General features: G+C 55.4%; 4 protein-coding genes across 11 annotated transcripts in view; 1 reads left to right on the top strand and 3 right to left on the bottom strand.

The window, feature by feature from the left end:
• Positions 1–2,419: 2,419 nt before the first annotated feature.
• Crlf1 (cytokine receptor like factor 1) lies at positions 2,420–13,350 on the top strand. Of its 2 annotated transcripts, none has more exons than XM_005370557.1 (9): positions 2,420–2,692; positions 7,971–8,252; positions 8,461–8,590; positions 8,726–8,895; positions 10,278–10,435; positions 10,504–10,672; positions 12,572–12,759; positions 12,846–12,888; positions 13,078–13,350. In XM_005370557.1, exons 1-9 carry the CDS (start codon positions 2,569–2,571, stop codon positions 13,089–13,091), a joined length of 1,278 nt encoding a protein of 425 aa, XP_005370614.1. In that variant the 5' UTR covers positions 2,420–2,568; the 3' UTR covers positions 13,092–13,350. The 2 variants fall into 2 exon arrangements, with proteins under 2 accessions (XP_005370614.1, XP_026633552.1); XM_026777751.1 differs by having other exon boundaries at positions 12,841–12,888; positions 13,078–13,346.
• Positions 13,351–13,551: 201 nt separating this feature from the next.
• Positions 13,552–16,255, bottom strand: Rex1bd (required for excision 1-B domain containing). The gene is made up of 5 exons (XM_005370558.2): positions 16,152–16,255; positions 15,994–16,076; positions 15,337–15,541; positions 14,271–14,350; positions 13,552–13,762 (listed from the first exon to the last, which is right to left on the bottom strand). The coding sequence occupies exons 1-5, from the start codon at positions 16,221–16,223 to the stop codon at positions 13,690–13,692; spliced, it is 513 nt and encodes a 170-aa protein (XP_005370615.1). The 5' UTR covers positions 16,224–16,255; the 3' UTR covers positions 13,552–13,689.
• A 1,009-nt stretch (positions 16,256–17,264) lies between these two features.
• Uba52 (ubiquitin A-52 residue ribosomal protein fusion product 1) lies at positions 17,265–20,301 on the bottom strand. Of its 5 annotated transcripts, none has more exons than XM_005370560.3 (4): positions 20,228–20,301; positions 19,392–19,505; positions 19,135–19,221; positions 17,265–17,526 (listed from the first exon to the last, which is right to left on the bottom strand). In XM_005370560.3, exons 2-4 carry the CDS (start codon positions 19,492–19,494, stop codon positions 17,330–17,332), a joined length of 387 nt encoding a protein of 128 aa, XP_005370617.1. In that variant the 5' UTR covers positions 19,495–19,505; positions 20,228–20,301; the 3' UTR covers positions 17,265–17,329. The 5 variants fall into 5 exon arrangements, with proteins under 5 accessions (XP_005370617.1, XP_005370616.1, XP_005370618.1 ...); XM_005370559.3 differs by having other exon boundaries at positions 20,224–20,290; XM_005370561.2 differs by having other exon boundaries at positions 19,392–19,502; positions 20,224–20,287.
• Positions 20,302–22,875: 2,574 nt separating this feature from the next.
• Positions 22,876–25,723, bottom strand: part of Kxd1 (KxDL motif containing 1) — a 10,468-nt gene continuing 7,620 nt past the window's right edge. For 2 of the 3 annotated variants that reach the window (XM_005370564.2, XM_026777772.1), the window contains exons 4-5: positions 24,589–24,635; positions 22,876–23,640 (exon numbers count right to left, since the gene is read on the bottom strand). In XM_005370564.2, the coding sequence (XP_005370621.1) occupies positions 23,408–23,640; positions 24,589–24,635 (280 nt within the window). In that variant the 3' untranslated portion in view covers positions 22,876–23,407. Of the gene's footprint in view, positions 23,827–24,588; positions 24,636–25,723 lie in introns of all 3 variants that reach the window. The other variant, XM_013354945.2, reaches the window with a different exon arrangement.

Genomic DNA, 25,723 nt, shown 5'->3' on the forward strand with positions numbered 1-25,723 from the left:
GCACCTTAAGGTCAACTCCCTTGGCCCAAAGAATAAAGGTCATCTAGGGGGCCGAGGTCAAAGACCAGAGAGGATTGTCTGCCACTTTGGGTCATGCAGCAAAGTGGTGTGTTTGGCCTACCCTGAAATCCTGGGTCACATCACTTGCTGCAGCTGCTTGTTTGTTGTTGTTGTTGTTTGGCTAGACTTTCATTTTTGTGAGTATTTAACTTTTCTGTCCCTCACTGGACTCCGTTATTCAGAACTTAAGTGACCTGACCGTAGAGCTGTCACTTTGATGGCCTATGCTACAAAGACAATAAAAGACAGTGAAGGTGCGGGCTGGAGAAGTGGGGACTCAAAAACATCACTCATGATGGAAGGTTGACAGAAGTCTTCCCGAAGACACAGTCAAAAGGCCAAGGCCCCTGACTCGTGCCCAAACAGCCAGAGGGCTGGACAGTGTGGCAGGCCAGAGCTGGTTCTCACTTCTTGTAAAGTCCTCTCTGCCTGTAATTAAAACAAAGGCAGGATGGCGGAAGCCTCACAAGGAGGCCCTCTCAGCATCTCTGAGAGGACAGAGGACGAAAGGCCTGGACCAGGATTGGGGAATTGGGGAGGGGGCTCAGAATCTCAGAATGGGGGTGTGTTTTGGAATCAGGGCCAACCGGATTGCTGATGGATTGTCCGTGTGGGAAGGAAGAAAAGCGCTCAGTCACGCAACTCCCAGGTCGCTGCCTGCAGCACCTGGGTACATGGGAAGCTAGCTAGCCCTTTCCACTCGGGAATGGGGCAGGAGCGTTCAGGAAAAAAAAACAAATCTTTGCTCCAAAAGCCTCCCAGGAGCCGAGGTTCGACCTCCCTACCTATCTATACAGGGGAACTGGTGTGGCCGGCGCTGTGGGGGAGGGGCAGCAATGATCCTGGAAAGGTGGTCAAGACCCACTACCTCCTACATAACCCTATAGGCCATCTGGTCACAGTTCTCAGAGAGGACCTACAGGCCAATGGGCCACTTCTGCACACTGTTATGCTCGTCAGGGTTAAGGTTTGCTTGTTTTGGATATTCCCTCCGTACTTGATTCTTGCCATGTAAACTTTATAGTTGTCCCCAAATTATTCATTTTGCGAAAAAAGAAACTGAGGTACACAAGACCTGGTTTGCCCCCAGTAAATGGCAGTGGTTTCCATGGTTTGTGTTTCCCTCCTTTGCCATTTGAGGCTGTTTAGGGGACCTTTAAGGAAAGGGTTGAGCCTCCAAGGGAACCGCTGGATGGGAAGAGTTGAGCTGTAGCTGGGGACAGTTACCCAATCTGAGGGGTGAGATTCCCGGGAACTCGATTTCAAGCGGCACCTCACCACAGAAACCTTGCAAGCCAGGGACCTTCTCTTTTGTGGGCATCCGGATAGAGTGGAGACCAAAGAGGAGAGCAAGGAGATGAGATGCTAGGGCTGGGCCGGCCCGGGAGGGGTCCCTAAACCCCAACAGTGGCCAACAAAAATAACCAAAGAGAGAACTGGGCGCTCAATCGGAGATAACTATGCGTCGCTCGAGGCTTCCCGCCTTACCTGAGGCTGGCGGGCGGCGGCCGTACAACGATTACTCACCTCGTGGCGCACCCCACCCGCGGGCCGCTGAGTGGATTTTTCCGTGGGGGGGGATGTGAAGAAGTCTAGGGAGAACCCCTTTGTACCTATGCCCTTCTGGGAACTAGGAATGCGGGGTTCGGTCCTACTTCCCCAAGGGACACACCTACCTTGTGCCCATGCATAGGGGTTCCCTACTCACGCTACCAGACATCCCCAAACCCAGCACGTACAGAGGACAGGCGAGGTGGGACGGAAGGCTGAGAACTTCGTGCCTTCTGACTTCTATTTTTTCCCTGCCCGGGCCGAGGCTGTGCACCGAGGATGTAAGAGAGACGGAATGGGTGGGGACCGGTGGGACCCGCGCGCCCAGGGCGTGGGACTGGGGCAGCTTTGAAAACCTGTGCGGAAGGAAGAAGGGCTGAAAGGGACGGGTTCAGGGACCGCTCGGTGTGTATGTGGGACACGAACCCTAGAGCGTATGGGTGCCCCCAGTAAGAGGGCGGCGCGGGGAAGTCTGGGCTAGACTGGGGGACGCTGGAAAGGCATCATCAGGGCTGCGAGCTTGGGACCGACACGGAGTTAGGGGCACACGGTCCCAGATGACGCGGTGGGAAGCCTGAAACGGGCGGGGCCGGAGAGGGAGGTCCCATGAGCGGGTGGGGAAGGAGTCGGGGGCTTCGCGCCGAAGAATGAGGTGCCCAGGGATGGTGGCGGGGAGGAGACCGGCCGGGTGGGGCGCGCGGTGCCCGCGGGCGGTGGGAAGACCGGTGCGGGGGCCCGCGATCATCCCCCCCCCCCGGGGCCGGGCTGGGGGCGGGGCCGGGCGGGGCGAGCGGCGCATTAGCGCCTTGTCAATTTCGGCTGCTCAGACTTGCTCCGGCCTCGCAGTCAGTCCGCGCCCAGCGACGTGCGGGCAACCCCGAACCCCAATCTGCATCCCGCAGAGACGCCCCCGCCCCATCCCGGCGTTGCAGTCACCGCCCGCTGCGCGCTACCCCCATGCCCGCCGGTCGCCCGGGCCCCGCCGCCCAATCTGCGCGGCGGCAGCCGAGGCCGCTGTCCTCGCTGTGGTCGCCTCTGTTGCTCTGTGTCCTCGGGGTGCCTCGGGGCGGATCTGGAGCCCGTGAGTACCGTGCACCCTGCTCTTCACCTCCCCAGGGAAAACAGGATCGGGCGCCCCGGGGGGCAGCCGCGGGGGAGGAAAGAGGGGGCGCGAGCGCCACCTGGACGGCCCGGGAACAAAGGAAGGCGGCCCTCGGGGCGCCCTCACCTGCGAGGCGCACGGTGCCACTACCCAGCGGCCCAAGAATACCCGGTTATGTGCCCAAGGCCTTCTTACCTGACTCGCTTTTGCAAGGCCGTCCGGCCAGGCTCGTTTTGAGGAACATCGTAGCGTCCAGGAACCCTCTTCAGGGTGCTGGGACGCCTCGAGGCGCTCACGTCTGCGTCCTGGATCACAGGGGAAGGGACGCCTCCCGGGCTGGGGGCGCACGCTTGGGTGTGTTGGGTTGGGTGCTGGCACGGAGTCGTGTCCCCTCCCCCACGAAGTGATGAGCCCCGCGGGGAGGGTGGGGCCGTATCGGGGCCCCCCTGCTCTGACCGCCTGGCGTGCGGCCCGGAGGGGGGTCCCCAGGGACGTGCCTCTCCGCGGGGCCGGCGCCGCCCCTCCCCCCTGCAGCGGACCCCAGGCTTTGGGTTCTTCTAAAGTCCGTTCCACCGGTGGCGCTCACAACCAGTCTCATTCAGGGTGCACTCGGTTGAAAGTCTTCAGCGACTGAGATCTCAGTAAGAAGAGCGAGAGCCAGCGTGTCGGGGCACCGCGGGCCCAGACTTTATTGTGTAAGGGGCACCCAGAAGGGATCAGCTGCCATCAGCTGGAGGAACTCCTGGCCTTGGGCCCCATCACCCAACGCACACACATCCGCCAGGATGCGGTCTCCACGTCCAGACCCTCTCTGGGACACACCCAAAGACACACAAAAGAGCCCCACTGGCTTGTGTCCCGTCACCCTGCCCTCCGATGCGCGCTGCAGCCCAGATGCGTATTCGCACACCATCGCGGCGCTCGCATTCCATCCTCGACACACAATCATACGCACGCACGCACTCGTGGTCCCACATTCATTCCACAGGGGAGTCAACACCGGGGCATGCATTTGGCCGAGTCCGCTGGAGGACTTTACTCTCTGAACCCCATCGGAGGACACAGGCCACATCGCTGGGGCACCACGTTGCGCTGCTGCTCCGAGGCTAGTAGCCTGTGCTATTTGGCTATGGACAACCCCCCCCCACACACACACACAAACCCACATTCCAGCTTGCCCAAGGCATCTGGCAGGTGACGGAGTAACTACCCTTGATCTAAGGAGCTGGTATCTCTGCCAGGCCGTGGGTAGTCTTTGAATGCCACCAGTAGCGCTAAGCTTTGTTTCCGGGCGGGCTGCAGAGCAACAGGCGAAGGTGGCGGGGTGGGGGTGGCGCGTGTGTTTTTTCCTTTAAGGGGGAGAGAAATTAAATAAGGGGTTCTGACACCTCTGCAATCTGTTTGTACTTACCGTGTACCTTAGCACCTGACCAGCTGCCCAGTGGGTCGTAAAAGTGTGTGCAGGTACCAGTGGGCCAGGAGATGGAGACCCCTGGGGGATGGCTGGGATGGAGGCCACCTTCCCGCTGGCCTTTCAGGGAATCTCACACTTTTCCCTTTTAAAACACATGGTGTTCTTTTTAATAACGGCAGCAACTTCGCATTGGGAAAGGGGGAAAGAAGCTTGTTTAGGCCCCAGCTTTGTGAGGGGAAGGAGCGGAAGAGGGGAGGAAGGAAGGGGGGTCTCCCTCTCCAGGGTTAGGGGGCTGTTGTCAGCTGCTCCTCTGCCAAGGTGGGCACGTGTAGGCCCCAGTCCCCAGTGGCTTTGGCCCATTGTTAGTGGAAGCCGAGAAGGAAGCTGGAGTCCTATTGCCCTGGTGTTCCAGGGTGCAGGCCTGTTCCCAGCCAGGATAACGTCTTCCCTGTTTTATGGCGGGATCCGGGAAGGGGGTGCCAGGTGTCCTGAGCACTGCTGCGGGGCTACACCCGGTTGCCCTAAGAAGAAAGCTTAGGCTGTCCTGTCCAGGCTGGTATAGCCTTGCTCCCCTTCTTCCCCCAGCCACCCAGCCCGAAGGGCAGCAGCAGCTGCCGGCGATTCCAGGCCAGGAGGGTGTAGTAAAAGGGCAGTACCCTCCCCCCACCCCACCGAGAGTCCCCTTTCTGGCCAGACAAAGGTCAGGGAGGAACAGAGTGGTGTGAGCATTGCCCAGAAGTGCAGACAGTGGGGTCCCACCCTGCTGAGGGGGGCGCCCAGGCAGGAAGCGGTGGGTGGGCCGGGGTAGAGATGCTGGCACGCCCCAGTTCATGCCGAAGGAATTCTGAATTAGCGGGCGGTTGGCTGCCTGGGACCTCCGGGGCGGCCCCCTGGCCCACGCCTCCTCCACTCTGGCCTGCTGGCTCCTTCGCACGGACGCCGGACGCCGAGACCTCCGCCGAGCCCTGGGCCAAGCCCCAAATGCAACTGCACTCGCAGGCTCCAGCAAGAACCGCCTACTCGCAAGACCAAGTTTGCCCGGGAGAGCCCTGCAGAGCCGGGCCCAGAACCACGTTGGTGTCACCTCACCCATCTGTGGCATGAAGGACCATACAGGGCTTCAGCTTTCCTTCGCTGGAGCCTGGGGTTGGAGTAGGGGTGATGGTGGTCGGTGCAACCCCTTTCTCCCAGCCACTTGGGGAATCCTTTTCAAAAATACAAGTCTTATTCCCTCTGATCCCACCCACCCCTTTCCCAGGGGTCAGCCCTGCAACCTTTCCTGACCTTGTCCTTCACTTCTGCCCCAGGGCCTTTGCACACGCAAGCCTCCTTGCCGAACCGTGAGTCACCCACTTTTGCCTCTTGGTTCTCTCTGGTCCCAGGGCCTCAAGCACACAAGGCTACAGCCCCAGCTCACTCTTAGATTTTCTTCTCTTCCTCCACCTCCTTTTCCTCCTCCCGTTTTCTCTTTTTGTAATTTTATTAATATTAACTTTTGAGTTTTTCAAGACAAGGTTTCTCTGTGTAGCCCTTGCTGCCCCAGAACTCACTCTAAAGACTAGGTTGAGCCTGGCGATGGTGGTGCACACCTTTAATCCCAGCACTCGGGAGGCAGAGGCAGGCGGATCTCTGGGAGTTCGAGACCAGCCTGGTCTACAGAGCTAGTTCTAGGACAGGCTCCAAAGACACAGAGAAACCCTGTCTCGAAAAAAAAAAAAATAAAGACTAGGTTGGCCTCAAACTCAAGAGATTGCCTGCCTTTGCTGAGATGAAAGGCGCAGCCACCACACCCAGCAAAGACAAGCATTTTGTTGTATCTTTATTCCCAAGGTGACCTCAGTTCTTGGCACACTGCAGGCTCTGAATGAATGAATGAAGCTTGAGTCTGCCCATCCTGGGTGAAGGAGAGTTATCAGAAGCAAATGAAGTTAGGTTTCCAGACAAATTGGGAATGTTTGAACCATAGCACAGCCTGGCTTATGAGCCTCGAGGCTCTCTGGGAAACGTCCCACAGGCCTCCAACCATTTTTGTGTGGTTGATCTGTGATCAGGATGGCCACTGGCAGGTGGGGAAACTGAGTCAGAGGGGCTTGTTAATGTTTCCCCTTTCCATCCCCGAGGTTTTGCTCTTCTTGCTGAGGTCCCAGCCTATAAGTAGGCAAGCTAGGGTTCTCCCCAAGGGAGGGCAGGCAGGATGGGGGGGGGGTCTCAGGGTTGGTCACAAGATGGTTGAGGTCACTTCCCAAGTGGCATCACAGTGGCCCTGGGGAGCGAGTCTCTGCCTTCTGGATTAGGAAGACTGGAAAGAGGAGAGGTGGGAGGTGTGGGGAGTGGGGGTGGGCCAGCTCCAGTGCAGTGACTGGCAGAGTGGTGGAGGCCTCACGTGTGGGCTTCTATGGTGGTCCCTTCTCTCATGGCTGCCCCAGAACACAGAGGATTGGGTTTGCCACAGCTAAGGCACGTGTGCTGGGACCTGAGCCAGGCACAGAGCTTGCCCCTCGAGGGTTGCCCAGCTCACCTCTACTCCTCCAGTGAGACATAGCATAGGTGGCGTGTACTAGCTGTAGATTTGTGATCCCCTGACACTTGCCAGAGTAGGGCTTTCCTGTTTAGACATGCCCGCTTTCCACTGCCACATATGTGAGGTTAGGGTTTCAGAGAAAGGAGCGAGGAGGAAGGGACAGGCCACACGTGGGTGTTCATGTGACCCCAGAATTCTGGAGGCTGAGGCAGGAAGATGAGGAGGATGGAAAGTTTCAAGATAGCATAGTGTGCACAGTAAGGCCTTGTCTCAAAAGAATCTTGTGGGCTGGTGACGGCTCAGAGGGAAAGGCGTCTGCCTGACAGGAATACCTTTCATCCCTGTGGCTGCACGTGGAAGCTACTGTGTGCTATTCTGCGCGCACACACACACAGGGTTGTCATGGATTAATAGAAACGATGCAGCTCTGAGTAGGCATTTATGACTAACTTTTTTTCAATTTATTTTGACATCTTGGCATTGAAGTTCATTATTTGTTTTTTTGTTTTTCAAGACAGGGTTTCTCTGTCTGTCCTGGAGCTCTCTCTCTGTAGACCAGGCTGGCCTTGAATTCAGAGATCTGCCTGTCTCTGCCTCCTGAGTGCTGGGATTAAAGGTGTGTGCCATCGCTGACCTGCAAAAGTACCCACTTTTAACCCAACCATTCGGGATACAGAGGCAGACAGAAGTCCATGAGTTCAAAGCTAGCCTGCTCTACATAGTGAGTTCTAGTTTCAGACCAGCCTATGATGCACAGTCAAACTCTGTTCTCGCCCTCCCCCCCAAAAAAATCCCAAAATGTGTTTCGTGCTTGTGTATATGTCGCAGCATATAAAAACCCGAGGACAACTTGGGGGATGGTTCTCTTCCTCTACAATATACGCTCCAGCTTCAAACTCAGGTCCTCAGGCTTAGCAGCAATCACCTTTACCCACTGAGCCTTTTCACTGACCCCTGATTGATTGGTAGATTGATTTTTGAGATAGGGTCTTCTGACGCTCTAGTGGGCACAAACTCACTGTGAACCCAAGAGCTATCTTGAACTTCTGATTCTACTGCCTTCACCTCCAAGAGCTGCAGTGATGGGCAATTGGTACCTCTCTTGGCTGGACTGGGAAGGTGCTGGGCTGTGGCATCCCAGAGCTAGCTTTGGCCTTGACTTCATTGCCTTGGCTGCAATGGGCACCTAGGTCTCCCTCCTTTCTTCTGTTTATCTGTAAAATGGGTAACTATTAGCACCACCTCAAGAATTCCTGATCCCTAGTTGAGGGACTTGTGGTTGGTCCATCCCATGCCTGACAGGTATCTCTCTTTGACCCTAGACACAGCTGTAATCAGCCCCCAGGACCCCACTCTTCTCATTGGTTCCTCCCTGCAAGCTACTTGTTCGATACACGGAGATACACCTGGGGCCAGTGCTGAGGGTCTCTACTGGACCCTTAATGGGCGCCGCCTGCCCTCGGAGCTGTCCCACCTCCTCAACACCTCCACCCTGGCCCTGGCTCTGGCCAACCTCAACGGGTCCAGGCAACAGTCCGGTGACAACCTGGTGTGTCATGCCCGGGACGGCAGCATTCTGGCTGGCTCCTGCCTCTATGTTGGCCGTAAGTGGGGACCCAGGATACCCAGGTCTTGGGGAGTAGCGCATGGGTCTTCTGTTGTGGGGAGGGGGCCAAGGCAGGCTGGGTTGAAAATGAGCTTGTGTACACGCATGGCCACACCCAGGCCAGGCGCTGGAGCTCTGGGTACAGCTGGGACCCCACCCTCTGTGTGCTCCTAGCCGCTTCTGAGAAGCTGTCAGTTTTCTCGCAGTTCCCCCCGAGAAGCCTTTCAACATCAGCTGCTGGTCCCGGAACATGAAGGACCTCACTTGCCGCTGGACCCCGGGCGCACACGGGGAGACGTTCCTACACACCAACTACTCTCTCAAGTACAAGCTGAGGTTGGTGCCCAGCCCAGCAAGCTGTGTGACTTCAGGCAAATACTTGCCTTCTCTGATCAAATATGTTCCTGTTGAACCCCTGGGGCTGAAGAAGCCAGGTCCAAGAACTAAAAAGGGACTCTCCCTTCTCCACAGGTGGTACGGTCAGGACAATACCTGTGAGGAGTACCACACTGTGGGCCCTCACTCCTGCCACATCCCGAAAGACCTGGCCCTCTTCACCCCGTATGAGATCTGGGTGGAAGCCACCAATCGTCTGGGCTCAGCGCGATCTGATGTTCTCACACTGGACGTCCTGGACGTGGGTGAGCCCCCAGTGTCACCTGGCTTTCTGCCTTCCCCCAGGCTTGTTGATTCATCTAGGGGTCTGACCCCCATGGTAGTTGCAGGACGGTGGGTTTCACAATTCAATGCAAAGACCTGCCCCCACTCCAGACAGTTAAGATCCCCAACTCTGCAGAAAACACCTGGCCTGATTACTCTCCCCCTCAGCAGCCCAGGTGTTCAAGAGGGAGTCCTGGGGGATCCAGGAGAGGGCGCCCAGGTCGGGAGGCGCCCCAGGAAGCTGAGGCCTGGAGCTGGGGGGTGAGGGTGGGAGGCAGGAAGTGGATGATCCCTGAGCAGAATTGGGCCTAATCTAATTAGGGTGTTCCCAGCCCAGAGCAGCCTGGGCCATTTAACCCTTTCAGTGCCTCGCTGAGGACTCCGGGAGAGATCAGCCTGTACTTCTCCATGGTCCCCCAGTAGGGTTCCTGGGTGTTCCTGACTTGTCCCCACACCCCCCATTCACCTGTCTCTTCTTGGCATCCTAAAGTGCCATCTGTCCCTCGGTTGTGCCTGTAGCTGGGAGAACTGCCCCACTGAGGCTCTTGGTAATGTGAAGGGTAACAGTAGGCATAAGGTGGGGTGAAATATGATAACGCATGTTTTCCTGGTGCTCAGGAGGCCTAGATAGGAAGATCACAGTTGTTGAGGTCAGCCTGGGCTATATGGTGAGACCCTGGCTCAAAACATAGACAGTAGCTTTATAGCAGCTAGTGACTTGGAGTGGAACGCATGGCCTCACAGGTGCTGGGCAATGTTCACAGGTGCAGGGCGATGCTCACAGGTGCAGGGCGATGCTCACAGGTGCAGGGCGATGCTCACAGGTGCAGGACGATGCTTACAGGTGCTGGGTGCTCAGGTGCTGGGCGATGCTCAGGTGCAGGGTGATGCTCACTCCTTTTTAGAAAGACCTCTGCTGCTAAACTCTGGCCCCAGCTGGACAGGTTGATGTTCTGTGCTCCTGAGGATAGGATTGTGTATCTTCTATCAGAGATAGTCACAGTGTTTTCAGCTCACATTAACTGCTGTTGGCTGTTTCTAGGATGTAAGTGGCAGTGGTCTATCAGGCTCTGGTGAATAGGCAGGTCTGGTGTCCCAGGAGCCACTGCAGCCTGGATCACACCACTGGGAGGATCTGTCTCTGGACAAATCTCACCAAGCATAGTCCTCAGGACTGGGCCCACTGTTGCAAGCCTCTAATCCTAGCATTTGCGGAGGCAGAAAAAGAAAGATCTCTGTGAGTTCAAGGCCAGCCTGATCCACATAGAGAGCTCCAGGACAGCCAGGACTACACAGTGAAACCATTTCTTAAAACCAACAACAAAAAAGGCATCTCCAGTGACCAGGCCTGCTCCGCCCCCAGTGACCACGGACCCCCCACCGGACGTGCACGTGAGCCGTGTTGGGGGCCTGGAGGACCAGCTGAGCGTCCGCTGGGTCTCACCACCTGCTCTCAAGGACTTCCTCTTTCAAGCCAAGTACCAGATCCGCTACCGCGTCGAGGACAGCGTGGACTGGAAGGTGCCCGTCCCGTCCCGGACCCGCCCCTGACCCCGCCCTCCGCATCTGACTCTTCCCTCACCGTGCAGGTGGTGGATGACGTCAGCAACCAGACCTCCTGCCGCCTTGCGGGCCTGAAGCCCGGCACTGTATACTTTGTCCAAGTACGTTGTAACCCATTCGGGATCTACGGGTCGAAAAAGGCGGGAATCTGGAGTGAGTGGAGCCATCCCACCGCTGCTTCCACCCCTCGAAGTGGTGAGCACATTTCTAGGGCTTGCTGGCCCCGCGGGAACCCCAATCCAGCCTGTCTCCTTTTTTTTTTCTTTTTTGAAAGACAGGGTCTCAGGTAGCCCAGGCTGGCCTTGAACTCACTATGTAGCCAAGAATGACCTCGAACTCCCCATCTTCCTGTCCCTGCTTCCAGACAGTGTGCTGGGATGCGAGGTAACTACCATCACACTCAGCCATGTCACACTTCTGGTCCGGATTCTCTTTAGCCTGTCACTTGGTGAGAGGTGGGGAACAAAAGTGTGCCCTAGATCAAAAACAGGTTGTTCTTACCCGAATATCCTAGAGTCTCTGGAAAAGTTAACTTTATAGAAAATAGAACATTATAGCCAGTTATTGCATGGTCCCACATTGATAGACCACCGTGCCTATGTCTCTCACGTGGGGGGGGTCTATTTTTGAGCCATCCTTCCCACCCTTGCTATAAAGTAGCCTTGGCTGCCATAATATTTGGAATCTTCTTGCCTCAGCCCCCTGAGTGCTCAGAAACCAGGCATAAGCCCCCCACTTTTGAGTCCCTGCCTGAAGATGACTTCCCTGCAGACTTTATGGCCCCTGGACATGTATTCCTGTCTATGAAACATGTTTACTGAAATGTCTGGTATCCCTATTTGTCCAAGGCTCCCCAGTCAGTATTTGCAGGCAGTAGAGGAGGCTCCCATCCCGCCCTCTTTTATGGGTCCCCCAAGAGAGAGAATGAATTTTTTTTCCCACAAAACGACACTGAAAACCTGAACTCACTTAGACATATACTCAGTTTCATGATGGTGATATAATGGGGAAACTGAGTCCTGGAAAAAGTCCTAGAGGAAGAGGGTCAGAACCAGCTCCAGCAAGCTCTCCAGCCCCCATCCGGGCCCCTCCAGGTTCTGGGCTGGGCGGGAGTGAATGGAGTCGGGAGGGGCTGGAGCCTTGGAGCTTTGGCCCTTGCTCGTGCCCAGCACCTGCGAATCTTGCACGGGAGCCAGGAGGCGGCTGTGTCCGCCTGGGAGACTGGGGAGGCGGGGGTAGGGTGCTCGCCGGGGGGGGGGGGACGCAGGCAGGGGCTGTGGGGGCCGAGGCCGTGCCAGGGCCTGTCAGCGAGTCCCCAGTTTTATTTATGACGTGAAGTCGATGTCCTTATCCGCTGGCCTGTGGGGGGAGGAGGGGATGGCTGTGCCTGGGGGTTGGACCCAGGGGCCGGCCTCCACCTGGCCCTCCCAGCCCACTCCTTGTCGTAGCGATCATTTTCTCAGGTTTATCTTGGGGACCCGCCCCTTGGGCTGTGCTTACTGCCTGTCTCCCTCAATCTCTGTCACCCACTTTCCCAGAGCCTTTTTTTTTTTTTTTTTTTTACATTTTCGTATGATTAAACAACTTTTAAAATTGTTTTTGTACGATGTGTGTGCCTTCGTGCCACAGCACACAAGATCAGGGAACTTCTGTGAGTAGGCTCTTCCCACCGTGTGGGACTAAAGCTGGTGGCAAACGCAATCACCAGCTGAGCCATCCCGCCGGCGCCCCCCACCCTATCTCTCACAGGTAACCTAAACTGGGTTTGACCTCGCAGCAATCATGCTTCAGCCTACCAAGTGCTGGCGTGACGCTTGGGGCTCTCTCTCCCAGTGACTGTGGACCGCCCGGGACCAAGTTTCCATTTCTTTTTTTCACTTCCAACCGAATACCCGGTTTTGCTTCCAACTAACTTGATCCTCCTTGTCCCTTTGCATCGCTGTGGCAGCGCCATCTGACTGGATGACGCCCGGGCCCACACCTGACACCCTTCCCAACTTTCCCGCTGCTGAGGTCTGGTCTGGGAGCTCGCGGTTCCGTCCGCGTGCGCCCCCTGCCGGCCGCGCCCCGACACTGCCGCTTCACTCTCTTTAGAGCGCCCGGGCCCGGGCGGCGGGGTGTGCGAGCCGCGGGGCGGCGAGCCCAGCTCGGGCCCGGTGCGGCGCGAGCTCAAGCAGTTCCTCGGTTGGCTCAAGAAGCACGCGTACTGTTCGAACCTCAGCTTCCGCCTGTACGACCAGTGGCGTGCTTGGATGCAAAAGTCACACAAGACTCGAAACCAGGTAGGAAAGTGGGGAAGGCTCGCGTGGGGGTGCGGGAGTTGAGGAGTGTGCAGCCTCCATGACACTGCTCTTCTTTCGAAGCACAGGACGAGGGGATCCTGCCCTCGGGCAGACGGGGCGCGGCGAGAGGTAAGGAGGTCCTGGTGGGTGGGCAGTCTAGAAGAGGCCTTCCCGTCCTCGGGCTGCTCAAATGGGAGTTTTCTTCTCTCTCACTTAGCACGCGTGAGCACCGACTGCGTGCTAGCCTCTGGCCAAGCATGCATGATCCCCAAGGTGCAGAGTGATCCAGACTTAGTGTGGCCTCTTTTTTGCCCTCAGGTCCTGCCGGATAAACTCTAAGGACAGGCCATTCTCCTGCCACATGCAGACCGGGAGGCTCGCCTCAACGAGGGCCTCAGTACTGTCACTTTGGGGGAACCGGAGAAACACCACCAGGGGCTGGGGTAGGCGCAGTGAACTCCCACAGTCACTGATTTGGTCTGCATGATGGTCAACCTTGGGTGTACCCCATGTGGGTAGGGTTGGAGTAAGAATTTTGGTTACCCAGGGTTCTCCAAGAATCTCTTTAAATAAACCAGGTCCTCTGATGGTGTGCTTGAGGCTTGTGTTTTCTAGGGGATTGGGACATCCTCTACCTCCAAACCAGTGCTGTTTTCCAGGACACAGACTACCTGTCCTAAATTCCTTGGGGGTATGCAAGTCTTCCACCTGCTCTCCCTGTTCCCCTGGGGAACACCCCCCAAATCGCTGGACCCCACACCCCACATACAGAGCTGATGGGAAAGCTGCAGAGGGAGAGGTTCTTTTATTTTGTGAGGCGCATTGGAGGGCAGCCCGGCGGGGCTCGACCCCAGCCAGCTGGCGGTCAGGGCTGCGCTAGACGCCATGGGCCTCTTTTCCCATCTTCCTCTGGTCCCTTGGGAGCCGCCCTCACTCTGCAGATTCGGCATCAAACCTGAGTTCCTGCAGAACCTCGCTGATCGCCTCCATGGTTTTAATTACCCTACAAGAGCGGATGGAAACTATAAATAAAACCCAGATGGGGTGAATTAGCCAAGCCGCACAGCTAGCGGGGAGGGGGACTATGGCAAGCCCCGAGCCCTCCTGCCTGCCGCCAAACCTCAAGCCCGGCCTGGGAGCATGCCTGGGAGGCGGATTGGCTTGGTGGGTTACAGTGGGCTCATGGGAAAGGCTGATGGGGGGGCGCTTGTCACCAGGAGATTGTGTGCATGCCTGCCTGTGCTTGTAGACCTGGGATAGAACTGCAGGGGCTCACACAGGGGAGCAAGCGTGACTGAGATCATGTTCAAACTCCTGAAAGCAGCAGAAACTTCAGACGAATGCGTCTAGGACACCATCAGAGTGTCCTCTGCGATTGGGTGGGTCAGCACGGGTGACCACGCCATGTGGTGCTAATCTAGGGGTTAAGATAAGAGGCCCACAAGGCTCCACTGGGGTGACCACGCCGTGTAGTGCTAATCTAGAGGTTGGGATAAGAGGACAAGGCTCACTTTATTCTCAGCTGGCGCAACTTTTCAGAGTCCCCCTGTTCTGACACTCCTGGTGTCCCCATCACCTGCAGCAGCGCCACCTGGAGGAGAAAATGGGAGTCACAATGATCATAACAGAAGGCAGAAAAGTGGAGCCTGGGACAGTGGAGCTTGAGCGTGTGGGGGCTCTGGGTTGCTTTTAGGGCTCTCCTGTGGAAGGGCAGTACAGAATATTGACATATCTTAGGAAAGCCAGGGATGGACGGCAGGTATGGTAGGTGGGACTCAAGGCAGGGTTTGGGGTTCTGTACTATGAATCCCAGACCAAAGAGCAAAGTGAGTGTAGTGATCCCCTTCCCCACTGGGATTGGCTTTAAAGTCATGGTAGGTGTAGCCTTGGGATCTGGTCAAGGAGCTAGGAAGTTGTGTGTCTGAGTGTATTTGTGGAGGATGTAGCTTGTGGGTCCAAACAGTGATAACTCAGAGGTGGAGAGAAACAGACACAGAGGACAGGACATTGGAGCCACTGGGTTCTTGAGAGAGGTTTCCAGATGACCTGGAATTTTTTTTTTTAATATTTATTTATTTATTATGTACGCAGTGTTCTGCCAGCATGTATCCCTGCAGCCCAGAAGAGGGCACCAGATCTCCTTACGGATGGTTGTGAGCCACCATGTGGTTGCTGGGAATTGAACTCAGGACCTCTGGAAGAGCAGCCAGTGCTCTTAACCTCTGAGCCATCTCTCCAGCCCCGACCTGGAATTTTTTTAAAACTTATTTTGTATAGAATGTTCTGCCTGCATGAATCCCTGCAGGCCAGAAGAGGACACCAGATCTCATTACAGATGGTTATGAGCCACCATGTGGATACTGGAAATTGAACTCACGAAGAGCAGTCATCTCTCCAGCCAAAAGGGACTGGAATAATTAAGCAGAATCTGGGAGGGAACTGTAGGCAGACAGGTGACAGCGGGAGAGGGACCAAATTCTCTGAGGTATGTAGCATGTGTAGAGGTAGTGGTTGTGGTGGCCCATTCCCGGCCCCGAAGGAGAGAGAGGTTACCCCGAAGGTAAGAGGTGGTCTTACTGTGGCCAGGCGAGTCTGTTCCAGCTCCTGCAGGTTGCGCACGTGGCTAGCAAGCACTGGCTGCGCGCGAGGTCCCGCTAGTTCCGCTTCCACCGCAAGTACTTCCCGCGAGGCGGCGGCGAAGACCTGGGTCACCTCGTGCACGACATTCCGATAAAGCGGGAAGTCGTGGTGCTGGCCGCTTAGCATGTACTGGCGGTGAGCTCTGCGGCGGGCGGGGAAGATGCTGAACCCACACCCCTGACTCACACAACACTCTCCTTGTCCGAGCCACCTGGAAGATCTACCCAACTCGAAGAAGCAAAACCTGAACCCCACAGACTGGAGAGAGCCGAGAGCTGGCTCACTGCTGCACTCCAGAAGAGAGGGGCTCTGGCTGCGGGTCACGCCCCCCAGGGCCACACCCCGCTCCTCCCAGGCCACGCCCACAGTCACGTTCTGCTCTGCCTTGCTTGTCCCGGCCACACCCCCAGCCCTCCTGGTCTGAGATTTCAGAGCCACCCACCGACGGCTCTGCCCCGCTCCCGGCCTAGATCGCACCTCTGAGTACTCCCCCCCGAACCAGACCCCCGCCGCCTCCCCACGTCCTACAACCAACTTGGTCCCACTCTGGCAAACTCCCTTAGGCCCCGCCCCTCCTCCAGCAAGCCAGCTCACTGGTCTAGGCGGCGGAAGGCTTGAGCGCGTTCATCCTGCAGCTGCTGGATCCTCCATACCAACGTAGCGATCGGGGCGTCTCTCTACAAAGGCGTGGGGCTATGAAGACGGATCTCCGAGCCCATCTCGAAGCCCCCCCGACCGTCCTGCGGGCTCACCCAGGCCCACTGCAGCTCCGCAGATCCGGGGGCGTCAGCAGCAGGCGGCACCTCCGCAGCGGCGGTGAGCATGACTGTGCAATCCGGCTGCGCTTGGGAATGGCTGCAGCGCCCCTGCCGACCGGGAGGCCCAGGACCGTTGCGCGCGCACCTGACTGCCTCACGTACTAGTTCTAGCACCCGCCCACCCTTGCCGCGTGCCTAGGTCAAACAAGGTCACTGGAGTTCTGCAAGGTGATAGCAAAGAAATGTACCTACACCGAACAATAGCGGCCGCTTTTGCAGGACTGGACTGAAAGTCAACACTCACATCTGTAACTGAAGTTCAGTGTCTGTTTCTGATCTCATGGGGTACCAGGCATACAACGCAACACACACAAAAATTCCAGATAAACCTTTAGAATACAGCTGGTCCTACTGTGTGCGAACTGTGTCTGTGCAAAGACCCCGCCTGGGGCAGAGAAGGTCTTCACAAAAAAAGCAACAGTGATGGTTGATGCATATATGGGGGCCTGCAGGCTGTTGGCGCACCAGGCTCAAACCCATGGGACCCTTCAAATGCCATGATTAAAATAGCCAATTTAACCAAATTAAAGTGGAGACCGTAAGAAACCCCAGCAACACTGATGGTCTCCTAAAACGGGCCAGCCACCCTCAGGGCCGCACAACTAAGGTGTGCACTACAACTGGAGAGGGCTGATGATCCCAGGTACACTCTACAGAGGGAAGGCGATAGGTTCAGGACCTACAACTGGCATATGAACACTGGGTCGGGTGAGCCAACTTTCCACACATCCCAGCCGAGGCTGTAGACACGAGGACAGAATGGGGCCCCAGGCATGGGCTCCACTATGAAAGCTTCCTCAGCTGTGGCTTCCACACTAGCTGCAGAACCTCCATCCAGTCCTGTGTGCGCACCTGTCCAGCCCAGAAGCAGCGCTCCCGACCATACCAGAGGCCAGCAGTTCAGGTGCGCACGTGTAAACCCACATGCTACCAGTTGTGTGTGGCATCCCCACATGCCTGTGACTGGCAGGTTGCAGAGCAGCCTGGGCTTCACAGATACCCTTTCCACCCCTCCCTGAACACAACAGTCAATTGGACACCAGTTACTGCTCCGGTCAATGGAAGGGGACTTTATTTGGTCCCAGGGTCATGGGCCAGTTAATGCCCCGGCTTTATTTGACTTTCTTCTTGGGGCGCAGGTTGTTGGTGTGGCCGCACTTCTTCTTGCGGCAGTTGACTGCACGGGGGTGCAGGCGTGCATAGCACTTGCGGCAGATCATCTTGTCACAGTTGTACTTCTGGGCAAGCTGACGAAGGGACGGCTCGATGATGCCACCACGCAGACGAAGCACCAGGTGCAAAGTGGACTCTGGTGAGACGGACAGAAACTAAGCCCTGCCCCTAGAGCTCAGGGAACTCTCTAAAGAGGTTTTCTGACATTGCTGCCATAGGCCAGCCAGCCCTTAAAAAGGACTGGGGCTGGAGAGATGGCTCAGTGGTTAAGAGGTCTTGAGGACCGGAATTCAATTCCCAGTACCCATGTGACAGCTCACAACTGTCTTTAATTCCGCTTCCAGGGAACTGAACACCTATGGCAAAATACCACTGTGCATAAAATAAAAACGAATTCACACACACAAAAAAAATCCTCAAGACTGAACCAAGCTTTACTACTTTTTTTGATTTTCGAGACAGGGTTTCTCCATAGCTTTTGGTTCCTGTCCTGGAACTAGCTCTTATAGGCCAGGCTGGCCTCAAACTCAAGAGATCCACCTGTCTCTGCCTCCCGAGTGCTGGGATTAAAGGCGTGCGCCACCACCACCGCTCGGCTCTACTACTTTCTACTACTTTTGTAATGTACAGAGGCCTCACTACGTGGCAGGCAGCAGAGTCACTAAGCGGAAGCACAGGCAACAAAGGAACAAAAGGAACAGCACAGTGAGGCAGACACCAGAGCCAGGTCCTCCTGCCAGCCGGAGTCCTGCTGACACACCCTAATCCTAGGCAGGCAGAGGCTTAGCAAAAAGGAGGGAAAAAAGGAGCTCCCAGCCTGGAGAGATGGTTGCTCTCACAGAGGACCGGAGTTCAGCTCACAACTGTCTATTGTAATTCCTGTTCTAGGGAATCTGACACCCTCACATTGACACACAAGCAGGCAAAACACGGAAAATACATAAAATGCAAATTAATAAATCATTAAAAAAAAAAGCTACCAGTTGCCATGTGGTGGTGGCACAAGCCTTAATCCCAGCACTCAGGAGACAGAGGCAGATCTGAGTTCAAGGCCAGGGCCACACTGTGAAAACCCTGTTTCAAACATACACACAAAGGGAAAAAGAGCTGATGATGGCACGTTTACACCAACACACAAATTAAGATTTGATCATTTAAAAAGTGAACAGGGGCCCTTTGCCTGCTCTTCCAAAAGTCCTGAGTTCAATTCCCAGCAATCAAGGTGGCTCACAACCATCTGTAATGAGATTTGGTGCCCTCTACTGGCCCGCAGGGACACATGCAGGTAGAAGACTATAATAAAAAAGTCAACAGGGATGGGTGGCAGAGGCAGGTGTATCTGAGTTTGAGGCCAGGCTGGTCAGAGTGAGTTCCTGGACAGGCTCCAAAGCTACAGAGAAACCCTGCCTCAAACACTAAAATAAACAGGCACCATGGGTCACACCTGCAACGCCAGTTCTTGGTGCAACACTGTGGGACCAGCGAGGGCTAAAGTTGAGAGACTTAGCTTAAAAACAAAACAAAACAGGAAAAAAAAAACAATAAAAATAGAAGTAAAGGGCTGGCAAGAAAAGGCACACAAAACAGATGGGCCTGTGGGCCTGGTGACATGAGTTCAAGTCTGAAGCCCACACAGGTGGAATGGAACCGACTCCACAGCCAAGTGACTGCAGCCTACCCCTAACACATCTACAATGCAAGTCCCTCCGCCCAAAAGCCAAATAGCCAGGTTGCTGCCCCTTACCTTTCTGGATGTTGTAATCCGACAGGGTCCGGCCATCCTCCAGCTGCTTGCCGGCAAATATCAGCCTCTGCTGGTCAGGTGGGATGCCTGCACACAGGAGAAACTAGGCTGGCCGCAGCTCTTTCTTGGACGAGCTGGGACCACCGCAATCACAGAGGAATGAGGCTGAGGACTCCAAAGACCTTCCAAAGACCGGTAAGCACTCCAATCAACACCACCCCTATCCACAAGACAGAGCCCCGAGCAGCCCAGCCCACCTTCCTTGTCTTGGATCTTGGCCTTGACATTCTCGATGGTGTCACTGGGCTCGACCTCAAGAGTGATGGTCTTGTCCGTCAGGGTCTTCACAAAGATCTGCATGTTGGCGTCTGCTAAGCAGAGAAAGGAGACCCATCAGTGACATGTTGCTTGTGTGGGGGGCATCTGCCTGAGCAGGCCCCATACCAGTCTTCCACTTCCCCCCGGGAAGCTGGGTATTTCTTGTCTAGCTGCCCGAAGTGCATCCCCAAAGCCCAAACATCCCGGGGACCCCGTGCATTGTCAACTGTCCCAGTCACCACTACCCGGTGGGACGACGGGGCGCCCAGCTCAACAGCATCCCACCCTATAGACGTGCCTCTCCACTGTCCGCCATCTCAGGGACCGAATATCAAATCACAATAACCTACTTCTCAAGCGCTGACGTGAGTTGTGCACAATCACGCCGATATTTTTTGTTTTACTTTTCCTGTCCTGGAATTAGCTCTTGTAGACCAGGCTACAGGAGATCCTCCTGCCTCTGCCTCCCGAGTGCTGGGCTTAAAGGCGTGCGAGCCCAGGCAGTTTTTGTACCCTGGGTGACCACCAACCCATGGCACAGGCTAGCCCTGTAGAACCAAATTCTCAACATATCTCTGGATAAACCCAGGCCGCGGTTCTTGGACCTTCAGCCTGTGTCTCCGCGTGACCAGGTCCCCCGGCCGAACCCCGGTGGCTATGCACAAGGCCAGAGCGGCGCCCAAGGGCCACTTCATTCCTCTCGCCGGTTCCCGCCGCGTCCCCGCCCCGGCCCTGCCACCATCAGCCCGTCAGCGACGCAGCCTCACACACCAACCCGCTCGGTCGCCGCGTTGAAAAGAAAGAGGACGGCGGAAGCGGAAACCCCCGAGTCTCCTCTCAGAGCGCCTGCGCACTGAGCACGCTGCGCGTCGACGTCACAATCCACACCACGCGTCGTTCCCGCCCCAGGCTTCGCCCGGCGCCATGTTGGGTGCTGGCAAGAGAAGCCGAACGGGTGGAGCTGCGCCACCAACGCGTGAGTGATTGACGCCTCTGAGGGAGCTTCCAGAGCGGCCTTCCTGCGTTCCCCAGCCACCCGGGAGACGTTTTTGTTTCTTTAAGGAGGTGTGGTCAGCGTGGTGATGCTGCAGCAGAGCGGCCTGGGCTACCTACCAAGCCAGCAGGGTTGCAGAATATGCCACTGTCAAAAGCCGGCGAGAGGGCTCAGTGGGAAAGGCATTTACCATCATATGGTGGAGGGAGGAAACCCCTCCTGAACTGTTCTCAGATTTTGACAGGCGCGCACGCATGCAAAAGGAATGAATGTAATGATGAAAAAAAAAATTTGTTTTCGAGACAGGGTGTTACGCTGTAGACCAGGTTGGCCTCGAACTCAGAGAGCTGCCTGTTTCTTCATGCGGTGCCACCACAGTCTGGCAGAAAAGAAAGAAATTTCAAGAGCCAAGCGGCGCTGGCCTTCGCCTTTAATGCTAGCAGATGGAAGACAGAGGCTGGAGCACTTCTGGGAGTTCATGGCCAGCCAGAGGTCCCTAATTGTCTCAAAAACTATACACCACTAGACCCTGGAAAGAGGGGTTTAAAGTTCTTGTGAGCTTCGTGGTGTGGCTCTTCTTTCTTTCTTTTCTTTTTTGGTTTTTCAAGACAGGGTTTCTCTGTGGCTTTGGAGCCTGTCCTGGAACTCGCTCTGTAGACCAGGCTGGTCTCGAACTCACAGAGATCCGCCTGCCTCTGCCTCCCGAGTGCTGGGATTAAAGGCGTGCGCCACCATCGCCCGGCGTGGCTCTTCTTTCTTGAATGTTCCTCCAGGGCATCAGGCAAAAAGCAACTGTATGCGGAACTACCTGGGAAAATACCTTTTGAAAATACATTCCCCCCCCCCCCACACACACACACAAGGTAGTCTGATCAGGGTTTCCCTCCTCCGGGCACTCCCAGATTCTCCCTACCCACCCAAATCCACACCCTTCCTTTTCCTCTCTCATTAGAAAATAGACATATAATAAAGAACCAAAGAATCGCAGACATAGACACACACACTCATACAGAGATCCCATAAAAACAAGAAGTTGGAAACCACAGTATACAATAAAAGGCAAAAATGCAGACAAAACTTAAGAGAAAGACCTCTAAAACCACAATTTTTATTATGTGACTTGCTCTTAAAATGTGGTTTGTATGCCAGCAAGACTCCAGGAGAGAAAACTAATTGTTCATTTGTGAGTGATTATCAGTTGGAGATGGCTTCTGGGGTAGGGACGGAGTGGATGTCCACTTCCCCTTAGCACTGAGGCCCAGCAGGCCCGGTGCATGCCGCCAGTCTCTGAGTTCCTATGGCTGCTGTGGTTGGAGACCTTGCGGCCTTGGTGTCCCCCAGGATTTTTACACTCTTCCTGCCTCTTCGTAAGGGTTCCCTGAGTTCTGAGGGGAGGGCTGAGAGTCCCAGGGTCTTTCACTCTGCACTCTGTCCTGCTGTGCTGTGGTTTTCTGTTCATTCCCACCTGCTGAGGTCAGATTCCCAGTCAGCTAGACTAGCTCCTGGGAAGAGACTGGCTGGCCTTGAACTCACAGAGAACCGCCTGCCTCTGCCTTCCTGGGATTAAAGACGTGTGCTACCGCCGCCTGGCCTCTTCACCTCTCTGGGCCAGTCATGCTTTTAATTAATAAGTTAATTTTGAATTTTTTCCCTAGTAGTGTACCCCGTGTGCAATACCTGCAAAGGCCAGCAGAGGACACTGGATCCCCTGGAACCAACTCCAGTTCAGGGGGTCCAGCCTGGCCCGCCCTCCCTTCCTCCTTTCCTTCCTTCCTTCCTTCCTCCCTTCCTCCCTCCCTCCCTCCCTCCCTCCCTCCCTTCCTTTCACTAAAGATCACTAACACTATCTGGCAGTGCTGGAGCTGGACCCTGGGACCTAGTGCCCGCTGTCAGGGCCACCAGGGTATTATTTCCTGGAAGACTATCCAAGGAGCTGGGCATTGATGACACACACCTTTAATCCAAGTACTTGGGAGGCAGAGGCAGGTGGGTCTCTGTGAGTGGGAGTTCAGCCTGGTACATGAAGCAAATTTCAGGACAGCCAGGGCTGTTACACAGAGGAAATCCTGTCTCAAAAAAAGAAAGACCAAACCAAACCAAAAATAACAAAAACCCTGCATGGCATGTGGAAGCAGGCGTCCAAGTGGCTATCAGATACAGCTTTCCATAGACCCCCCAACAAGCAGGTGTCAAAGTATCCATCAGACACAGCTTTCCACAGACCCCCCCCCCCCCAGCAGCAAGCAGGTATCCTTGCCAGGGAGAGTGATCTCAGAAAAAAGCTGGCCCAGGATCTGTGCACCAGACCTCACAGGTTTTGATGTTTGGACAGCCCCCCCCCCTCCAGCAGGGCTCCCTTGTGACATTCAGAATCTGCCCAAGTACTGGGGTGTGAACCCTAGACAGAAGCAAGCCACAGCTATGCATGATCCTGTTTAGTAAGCCTTTACTGGTAACTTCCCAACAGCATCTGAAACATCGATACAAAAATATTCAATCAGCTGTTTTCTAAGGTGACTGGCCAGCTCTAGGAGATGGCTGCTAGTCCTGAGGAACAGCGGCCCACAGAGGGAAGGCTGCCTCTCTTGAACCTTCTTCCTCGCCCAGAATTCAACACGACAGGGAAAAAAGTACTCCACAAAGGACAGGGAGACCAGAGTCAAGTCAGCAGCTGCCAGAGGGTAGGACAAGCTCAGCCCTGCAGGCACCTTCTACCTCTCCAGGGGGCCCCACCATGGTGTCGGGGACATCTAGCTTTGGTCTCTGGGGACTTGCCCAGGCTGAGTTCAAGGAAGGACACACCTGTAGCCAGCCCCACTGCCCCAGCTGGGTGCACGAAGGGGCATGGGGAAGTCCTGCTCTTAGGAGGAGGGGCAGGAATTAGGGACCCTGCCTATGACCGAAAGGAGCAGCAGAGCTGACCACTGCTGCTCTGGTCCTTTCTGGGATGGCGGGAGGGAGCTATTCTCCATGCGTCTCTTCCTCGTCATCTGTCTGGCTGTGGCCGTTGATGGCAGGAGAACCAGGTCGAATATGTGCCAGGTCCTCAAAGCCAGGACTGAGAGATGCTGAGACAGTGTCAGGGCTGGTGTCACAGGAGCCTGTGCTCTGCTCCGAGGTGGCGATGGTCGTGGTGATACTGGGTGGAATGGGGTCTTCATCTTCATCCTCTAGGAATGAGCCCTCCGGGATGTCTGGGGAAGGGACCCCCATGCTGGTCAAGTCTTCCTGTAAGGATGGCCCCTAAAACGCTTTCCCACCCATGGGGGCATGACTCAGCCCAGGCCCGGGAAGGTGGAAGGCATCGAGGCTCCAGAGTGAGGCCGACTCAGAATGAGCGTGCCCATCTGTCATCCGGTATGGCAGACTGAGGCAGAGCTCTGGAATACAAAGAATTTGAGGCCATCCCACTGACCTGAAAATTTAAAAGGTGCCCCCTGGGCCATGTACCACATCTGCCCTGCCTCATCTCAGCAGTCTATGGCGGAGACAGGAGGGTCAGGAGCTCAGTATCATCTTTAGCTACATGAAGAATTTGAGGCCAGCTTGGGCTACATGAGACCATGTCTCAAAAACACAAAGCAGGGCTGGAGAGATGGCACAGTGGTTAAGAGCACTGGCTGCTCTTCCAGAGTCCTGAGTTCAACTCCCAGCAACCAGATGGTGACTCACAACCATCTACAATGGGATCTGGGGTCCTCTTCTGGCCTGCAGACATTTATGCAGGCAGAATAGCACACAAATAATAAATAAATCTTTACAAAAAAATCCCACAAAGCAAACAAAAGAAACCCCAGGAATCCCACCTGTCACACAGTGGATGAGGTGAGCTCTGACAACCCTATAAAATGTTGGGGTCCCAGATATATTGCAGCCACAGATCCGAGAACTTGATTCATCTTTTCCTAGCCTTTGTGACCCCAAATCACTTCCCTCTGGGGCAGGCAGGTCTGTTTCCCCTTCGTGAAATGGGGTGTTCAGTTCCCACCTCACAGGGCTCCTGAGTTTGAGATGAGAGAGCATAGGCATCTCCACCCACCACTCATGGGGCCCTGGGTGGGCACAGCTGTCCAGGCAGCCTTCGGAAGCCAGCCCTCGGCAGAAAGTGCTGGCAGCAGCAGGGTGGTATGGGGCACACTTACGACTGAAAGCCTCTGGGTGCTGCCGGGCCAGCTTCCCCTTCAGTGTCCTGTGGGGAAGGGACAGACAGAGATGAGCCATCAGCAGTCACCTCGCTGTCTCCCGCTAGGCTGCACCCATGGCTCTCCTGTCTCTAGGCTTGGGTCCAGCAGCACCCTGGGGGAGGCGGGGACTGAGATGACAGGAGGTGACCACCATCTTGCTTTCTCTTCTGGCTCCCAGGTGTTGGGGTCAGAGCTCTGTCTATGCCCACCTTGTTTGTTTGGACAGTGTCAGCTGAGTTGTCTGTCTCCACCTCCCCAGCACCCAGCACCAGAGGATGTTGTGTGCTACAACACCTGACGTTCTTAAACTCATTTTACCTTTAGTGTATGTATGTGCTTGTGTGTGGGTGAGCACACAGGCAGCGCCGAAGGCTGGCTCCAGTTCTCCAGAGCCGGAGTGACGGGCAGTTGAAAGCCACCTGACAGAACCAGCACCAATCCCTTCCAGGAACAACAGTCTTTTCCACTGTATCCCTCAGCCTCTATGCCTGATTGTTTAGTATGTTCTGAGGATTTGAACTCAGGTCCTCATGATTGCTCAGCATGTACTCAACCTCTCTTTTTGCTTTCTTGAGACAAAGTCTTGCTGTGTAGCTCAGGCTGGCCTTGAACTCACCAAGTAACCCACTGACCTGGAATTCAAGATCCTTCTGGTTCATGTTCCTGTGTGTTAGGTGTGTGTGGCCACCCAGCAGGCTCTACCCTAGGAAGAGGTTGTTGGTCACTGTGCCCTGAAGTCCTGCAGTCCAGGCTTCAGAGCACACAGCAACCACCCTGCTGTCAGGACGAGGATGGAGCTGACTGTCATGTCCTGGGGAAACCACGTGCAGACTCAGCCTGGTGTTACTAGAAATGTGTGCTTTGAGGAAAACTTAGGAGCCTAGAGTAGCAGGATAGCTAAGTACCGGGAGTGGGGGAGGCAGGAGGATAAGAGGTCCAGGGTCATCCTCATCTATATGATGAATCTGCAGTCAGCATGGGCTACAAGAGACCTTGTCTCAAACAGTATCAAGACTGTAATAAAAAAATAAAAACACCATGTGTGGTCACACACCTTTTTTTTTTTTTTTTTTTTTTTTTTTTTTTTTTTTTG

This window comes from Microtus ochrogaster, unplaced genomic scaffold (genome assembly GCF_000317375.1).
Source record: "Microtus ochrogaster isolate Prairie Vole_2 unplaced genomic scaffold, MicOch1.0 UNK81, whole genome shotgun sequence".
NCBI lineage: Eukaryota > Metazoa > Chordata > Mammalia > Rodentia > Cricetidae > Microtus > Microtus ochrogaster.

Excerpts from the sequence above, each read along its gene's own strand:
- Crlf1 (XM_026777751.1), top strand. The coding sequence starts at position 2,569 with ATGCCCGCCGGTCGCCCGGGCCCCGCCGCCCAATCTGCGCGGCGGCAG. Across the intron at positions 2,693-7,970 it reads TCGGGGCGGATCTGGAGCCC|ACACAGCTGTAATCAGCCCC; the intron begins GTGAGTACCGTG and ends CTTTGACCCTAG. Across the intron at positions 8,591-8,725 it reads TCTCTCAAGTACAAGCTGAG|GTGGTACGGTCAGGACAATA; the intron begins GTTGGTGCCCAG and ends CCTTCTCCACAG.
- Rex1bd (XM_005370558.2), bottom strand. The coding sequence starts at position 16,223 with ATGCTCACCGCCGCTGCGGAGGTGCCGCCTGCTGCTGACGCCCCCGGA. Across the intron at positions 16,077-16,151 it reads CGGAGCTGCAGTGGGCCTGG|AGAGACGCCCCGATCGCTAC; the intron begins GTGAGCCCGCAG and ends ACGCCTTTGTAG. Across the intron at positions 13,763-14,270 it reads TTGCGCCAGCTGAGAATAAA|GGTAATTAAAACCATGGAGG; the intron begins GTGAGCCTTGTC and ends CCGCTCTTGTAG.
- Uba52 (XM_005370560.3), bottom strand. The coding sequence starts at position 19,494 with ATGCAGATCTTTGTGAAGACCCTGACGGACAAGACCATCACTCTTGAG. Across the intron at positions 19,222-19,391 it reads CAAGATCCAAGACAAGGAAG|GCATCCCACCTGACCAGCAG; the intron begins GTGGGCTGGGCT and ends TCCTGTGTGCAG. Across the intron at positions 17,527-19,134 it reads GGATTACAACATCCAGAAAG|AGTCCACTTTGCACCTGGTG; the intron begins GTAAGGGGCAGC and ends CCGTCTCACCAG.